The sequence below is a fragment of the Oncorhynchus masou genome, chromosome 28, assembly GCF_036934945.1.
Source record: "Oncorhynchus masou masou isolate Uvic2021 chromosome 28, UVic_Omas_1.1, whole genome shotgun sequence".
Lineage (NCBI taxonomy): Eukaryota > Metazoa > Chordata > Actinopteri > Salmoniformes > Salmonidae > Oncorhynchus > Oncorhynchus masou.
Window position 1 is genome coordinate 13,712,807 of NC_088239.1, and position 6,550 is coordinate 13,719,356.

A 6,550-nucleotide genomic window follows, 5' to 3' on the forward strand; every position below is an offset into this window, starting at 1 on the left:
TGCTTGTGCTTCTAGTTCCGACTACTGCAGTAATATCTAACAAGTAATCTAACAAATTCACAACAACTACCTAATACACACAAATATAAAGGGATGAATAAGAATATATACATATAAATATATGGATGAGTGATGGCTGTGCGGCATAGGCAAGATGCAGTAGATGGTGTAGAACACAGTATATCGATATGAGATGAGTAATGTAGGATATGTAAACATTATTAAAGTGGCATTATTTAAAGTGACTAGTGATACCTCTATTAAGTTCATTTATTTAAGTGGCCAGAGATTTGAGTCCGTATGTTGGCAGCAGCCTCTCTATGTTAGTGATGGCTGTTTAACAGTCTGATGGCCTTGAGATAGAAGCTGTTTTTCAGTCTCTCGGTCCCTGCTTTTCTGCACCTGTACTGACCTCGTCTTCTGGATGATAGCAGGGTGAACAGGCAGTGGTTCAGGTGGTTGTTGTCCTTGATGATATTTTTGGCCTCCCTGTGACATCGGGTGCTGTAGGTGTCCTGGAGGGCAGGTAGTTTTCCTCCAGGGATAAGTTGTGCAGACCACACTAGCCTCTGGAGAGCCTTGTGGTTGAGGGCGGGGCAATTGCCGTACCAGCCGGTGATACAGCCCGGCAGGATGCTGTCATGACACTAGCCCTTTCAGTGAATTGGCTAGCAGAGATGTGAACAACCCCCTCTTCTGTTGGGAGGGGGGGCAGTTTTACAACTTAACCCCCACGTCATAAATTCTGTAAAGAGACTCTCCCTGTCAATGCAGTATGGAGAGTTTCACAGTAGAACAAAGGAACTTCTACTACATCACAGAATTTGAGAACTGAGTGTGTAAACGGTCAGTGGAGAAGCCAGCCACGACCCAGTCCTTTTTGTTTTATGTTTGTGACCTCAAGAAGGACAGAAAACACACAACTATATCTCTGAATGGGTACATTTCTCAATGATGGTGTTTGAATGTCCGTCTGCTGGAGAGTTAATCCAAGTCTCTCTCTCTCTCTCTTTCTGTTTCCCTGAAGATCAAAGTATTTTGAGGTTAGAATGGATACTTTAGAGTACCATTCAGAAATGTTCCCAAAGAATAGGTGTTTCGGCGGTTGTCGGTATTCGCATCCCAGGTTTACATCATTTCTAGCTACAGACTAGTAATTAGTATCTAAGATTTGCTCTTACTCTGTAGGGATCGACAGTCTCAGAGTTGAACCATTTCCAGCCGTGTAGCCAATGCTCCACGTGCTATGGTTTTCTAATCTTGGTACTCAAACCTGTGCCACTTCAGCATACACCGAGGTATGTGTGCTCTAAACTATTTGCAATCACAGCTCACGCTGTGAGTTTGCTCAGTCTTAAGAGGATTTCTTCAAGAGGTGTTTTTATTCGTAACAATAGGAAAGGGCTGTTCCATGACACCAGATCATGTCTGTGCTCACGGGGGCAGGCCAATGACTTAGTTAAACTTTAAAGGGAATACAATTCTCTCACATTAAAGGTTTAACATCACATTACATCATTTCACATAGTTTCATCTTTACTCATTCATTTTATACAAGAATTAGATGCAAACACCATAACTGAGAAATGTACACATTCAGAGACATAGTTGTGTGTGTTTCCTGTCCTTCGTGAGGTCACCAAATGAAACACACTCAACATAACTGTCCCTTAAGTGTCCACGAACCCTTCCCAAATTCTCACAAGTGGACATATAATTTCATTTTCACATTTTGGGGATTTAGGAGTTCGGCCATGTGAAATCCTTTGTTCACTCTGTGATCTCTCTCTCTGCATAGCCAGGGGAAGAGAGTCTCCACCAGGAATTTACAACCTGAGATAACAGAACCTGGGTGTAGGAGAGGGTGAGAAGCCACGATCTATACCCAGAAAGGACCAGGTCATGACAATGCTCTCGATTGTGCATCTGTAAAAGTTTAGTGTTTTCGATGACAAGCCACATTCCTTCAGCCTCCTGAGGTTGAAGAGGTTGGAGTATTCACCAGCTGCCTGATCATGTTAAAATACAAAATGAAAGAAGTTGTGGTTTACAGTAAGAGCAGAGAATGACCTGACCCTGACCTAGGGCTAGCAGCGTATCAATGAACACACACACACACAGCAGAGGAGGCTGGTGGGAGGAGCCATAGGAGGAGAGCACAGGCTCATAGTAATGGCTGGGATGGAATAAATGGAATGGTATCAAACACATCAAACATAGAAATCACGTTTGACTCCTTTCCATGAATTACATTCCAGCCATTACAATGAGCCTGTCCTCCTATAGCTCCTCCAACCAGCCTCCCCTGACACACACACACACCTCCCCCCTTCTCTCCTCAGGCCAGGATAGTGGTGTAGGTGCACTGTGTGATGACTTTACAGACCTGGACTTCCATGAGAGCTTCCTCAGGACCACCCTGAACATTAAGCTGCTGCTCTACACCAAGTAGGTTAGAAAGAGAGAGAGAGAGAGAGAGAGAGAGAGAGAGAGAGAGAGAGAGAGAGTGTGTGTGTGTGTGTGTGTGTGTGTGTGTGTGTGTGTGTGTGTGTGTGTGTGTGTGTGTGTGTGTGTGTGTGTGTGTGTATAAGCTGTTGGATAAAAAGTAATGACATTTTCGGAATAAAGTCTTCTCCTTTCTCTCCACTTCAGGTATAACCTACGCTGCGGCAGAGAGTTGAACCACCACCAGCTGTCCTCCCAGCCACTCTTCAACCTCTCCCTGCCCACGGCTTTCGTCATCCACGGCTACCGGCCCACCAGGGCCCCTCCGTTCTGGGTGGACCACGTCGTCCAGCTGCTGTCTGAGCAGGAGGACATGAACATCCTGGTGGTGGACTGGAACAGAGGAGCTGCTAACCTCAACTACTTCACTGCTGTGACCAACACACGACAGGCTGCCAACAACCTCACCGGCTTCATACTCAACATGCAGGTGTGTGGCTTGAGGGACAGTGGGATGGTGGGGATTGTGGAGTGTTGCTCATTTGCTGAGAATCTTCAGTTGTTCTATGAGTCTTTGGTCAATGTTGCTTAATGTTCACTGTGTGTGTGTGTGTGTGTGTGTGTGTGTGTGTGTGTGTGTGTGTGTGTGTGTGTGTGTGTGTGTGTGTGTGTGTGTGTGTGTGTGTGTGTGTGTGTGTGTGTGTGTGTAGGCAGAGGGAGCGCCTCTGAGTTCGGTCCACCTGATTGGGTCGAGTCTGGGAGCTCACCTGGCTGGGTTCGTAGGAGCAAACCTGAAGGGCAAGATCGGCCGCATCACAGGTAGGATAAGAGAGTCTGTGCCCTTTGAAGCTATTATTTGATTAATCCATTAATTGGATCATTAATTGATTCATTGTTGTCCAGGTCTGGACCCAGCAGGGCCCATGTTCACTGGAGCGACACCTGAGGAGAGACTTGACCCTTCAGACGCCATGTTTGTAGATGTACTACACACTGACATAAACTGTAAGTACTGACATGCTGTGAGTGCGCGTGTGTGTGCGTGGCGAGGGAGTCTCTCGATGTGTATTTTTGTCTTCCTATTTGTTCATGCAGCGTTTGGTCTCAGAGGTCAACATGGTCATATTGACTACTACGCCAACGGAGGATCTGACCAGCCAGGCTGCCCCAAGACCATCTTCTCAGGTGAGTCTAACACACACACACACACACATGTAATAACACTGTAATAACTCACCGCTTCTGTCTTTTGTAGGGAGGTCATATTTCATGTGTGACCACCAGCGCTCTGTGTTCCTGTACCTGTGTGCTCTCAACCGAACCTGCAGTCTCACAGCCTACCCCTGCTCCTCCTACAGCGACTTCCTGGATGGCCAGTGCCTGCAGTGTGAGGCTTTTAAGCCCGCACCCTGCCCTATGCTAGGTGAGGACCGCCTTCCCACTGGTCAACCCAGAATCTCACTGAATCCGTAAACAAGGACAGAGATGCTTGTCAACAAATCATTGATCAAGTGGTTTTGGTTGCCATACCAACAGTCCTAAAGTTGTATCCATGGTTACCGCCCCAGGTTATGACGTCAGCAGGTGGAGGGATATTCTTCTGCGATTGGGTCAGACCAAGGTATACTTCACCACCACTGCCACGTTGCCCTATAAAAGTAAGTTCAACACCCCTGACTATCTATTAGTGATTAACATACACTACATTACCAAAAGTGTGTGGACAACTGCTTGTTGAATATCTCATTCCAAAATCATGGGCATTAACATAGTTGGTTGCCCTTTTACTGCTATATTCATGAAAAACAACCCCAGACCATTATTCCTCCTCCACCAAACTTTACAGTTGGCACTATGCATTCGGGCAGGTAGCATTCTCCTGGCATTGGCCAAACCCAGATTTGTCCGTCGGACTGCCAGATGGTGAACATGATTCATCATTCCAGAGAACGTGTTTCCACTGCTCCAGAGTCCAATGGCGGCGAGCTTTACACCACTCTGTCCAACGCTTGGCATTATGCATGGTGATCTTAGGCTTGTGTGCGACTGCTCGGCCATGGAAACCCATTTCATGAATCTCCTGACAAACAGTTATTGTGCTGACGTTGCTTCCAGAGTCAGTTTGGAACTTGGTAGTGAGTGTTGCAGTCGAGGACAGATGATTTTTACACACTATGCTCTTCCCTTTCTGTGAGCTTGTGTGGTCTACCACTTCACGACTGAGCCGTTGTTGCTCCTAGATGTTTCCACTTCACAATAACATCACCTACAGTTGACTAGGGCAGCTCAAGCAGGGCAGAAATTTGATGAACTGGCTTGTTGGAAAGGTGGCATCCTATGACGGTGCCACGTTGAAAGTCACTGAGCTCTTCAGTAAGGTCATTCTACTGCCAATATTTGTCAATAGAGATTGATCGCATGGCTGTTTGCTCGATGATATACACCTGTCAGCAGCGGGTGTGGCTGAAATAGTCGAATCAACTAATTTGAAGGGTTGTCCACATACTTTTGAATATATAGTGAACACAATGCTTCTGAAGCAATGAGTTCTTAAAGATTGTGTGTGTGTATATATCTATATAGAGGTCAGCTACATGGTGGACATGGTGACATGGAACCGGTACCCTCGCTGGGGAGTCCTCATCCTCAGACTCCACAGTGGCAGGAACTTCACTGAGGCACGCATTGACCAGTTAGTCTCGCACGCTTACACGCACACACACATTTGTTGCAGTAAGACCTCGATCTATCCCTCTCACCCTCTCTCTCCTCCAAAGTAAGCTGTTCAGGTTTGAGCAGTACACCTCCACCCGTCTGTTGGTCCAGTTTGATGAGGACCTTCAGCCCATCCAGAAGATATCCCTCAGCATTGCTACCAGAAACGTGATAGGCCCTCGCTACAAAATCCGACTAATCCGCATCCGCCTCGCCCCCCTGGAGCAACCCGACAGGTGAGACCACCACACACCTGAGTTATACACTTTCCCCCTCTTTTCTGCATTCCCCATATACTCCCTCCTCCTTTCTCTCCTCCCTCCAGGCCGCTGATGTGTCGCTATGACATCATCATGGAGGAGAATATTGAGGTGGCGTTCCGCCCTCTGCCCTGCGACCCTCGTCTCTGAGCCACCACCAGAGGGCCTCCCCAGCCACACACCCAGATGAACCACAAGGGGCAAACAGTTGACATCGTTCCCCCCCCCCCCACTCTGCTTCTGCCGTTGTATAGTCTAGCCAGGCTGCAGGATCACATGCTTTGGCATAGACGGTGAAGACTAGGTGGAGCCGACACCGCGTTTCTTGCAGCTCTCCAGTTCTATGACATCTGATTACAGTGTGGAGTCACCTTGGTTGGAAAACACAACAGAACACTGGTGGACCATACAGAGATAACTGAAGAGCGGAATAATGATGTCGCTGATTAGGGAGGTTGTCGGGAGTTCCTCTCTCTTTCACTGCTCTCTATTTCTGTGCCATAATGAAGGTTGATGGTGTTGCTATTACAATCCTGTATTTTAATGCAGTCAGAGGGCATTCATAACCTGCTATAACCAGTCATATGTTGTTGTAACTCTTCATTGTAGCTCCTGGTTTGTGTCAGTGTCTTGTCCATGTGTATTGCAGCGCTGACTTAACTGAGCAGCTAAAAGAACAACTTGAAACAATGAAGTTGTATTAAAAGTGGAAATGTTTTTATAAATAATATTTTTTTTTAAATCATGGAACAGTGGTGTAATCTTATTTTTGCAAAGACTTTGTGTTTCTACCTACATTGTTTGAAATAAATAAATAACTACACCACGTGTTTCACTGTGATCTGACTGGATTTTCTCCCACATCGCCTCTGCTCTTGTGGGGTTAAAGGTTAAGGCCTGCCTCTGCTGCTAAGCACTATCCACCTGTACAGCTGGGTATCCTCATGACCAGTCAGCTCTGTTTAGTCCAGCGGGGAATTATTCCATGGTTCCGCTGACTCTAGAAAAGTCTGACCTTTGACCTATCTGTCTTGCAGGGGCATTCCTTGAATAGTCCTAGTCCTGGCCAGCCCGGTTTACCTAAAGCAGGCCTGGGTGGAAGTATGCAAGATTGATCTGTTAAATATCTG

At 46.6% G+C, this 6,550-nt stretch overlaps 1 protein-coding gene across 1 annotated transcript in view; it reads left to right on the forward strand.

Moving 5' to 3' along the window:
* The window catches only part of LOC135518521 (lipase member H-like), a 13,096-nt gene extending 7,049 nt beyond the window's left edge, over positions 1-6,047 (forward strand). Inside the window, exons 2-11 of the mRNA XM_064943693.1 lie at positions 2,343-2,448; positions 2,653-2,935; positions 3,156-3,264; positions 3,349-3,450; positions 3,541-3,630; positions 3,701-3,868; positions 4,014-4,103; positions 5,029-5,137; positions 5,223-5,396; positions 5,486-6,047. Coding sequence (XP_064799765.1) covers positions 2,343-2,448; positions 2,653-2,935; positions 3,156-3,264; positions 3,349-3,450; positions 3,541-3,630; positions 3,701-3,868; positions 4,014-4,103; positions 5,029-5,137; positions 5,223-5,396; positions 5,486-5,570 — 1,316 coding nt within the window. The 3' untranslated portion in view covers positions 5,571-6,047. The remainder of the gene's footprint in view (positions 1-2,342; positions 2,449-2,652; positions 2,936-3,155; positions 3,265-3,348; positions 3,451-3,540; positions 3,631-3,700; positions 3,869-4,013; positions 4,104-5,028; positions 5,138-5,222; positions 5,397-5,485) is intronic.
* The last annotated feature ends 503 nt before the right edge of the window (positions 6,048-6,550 follow it).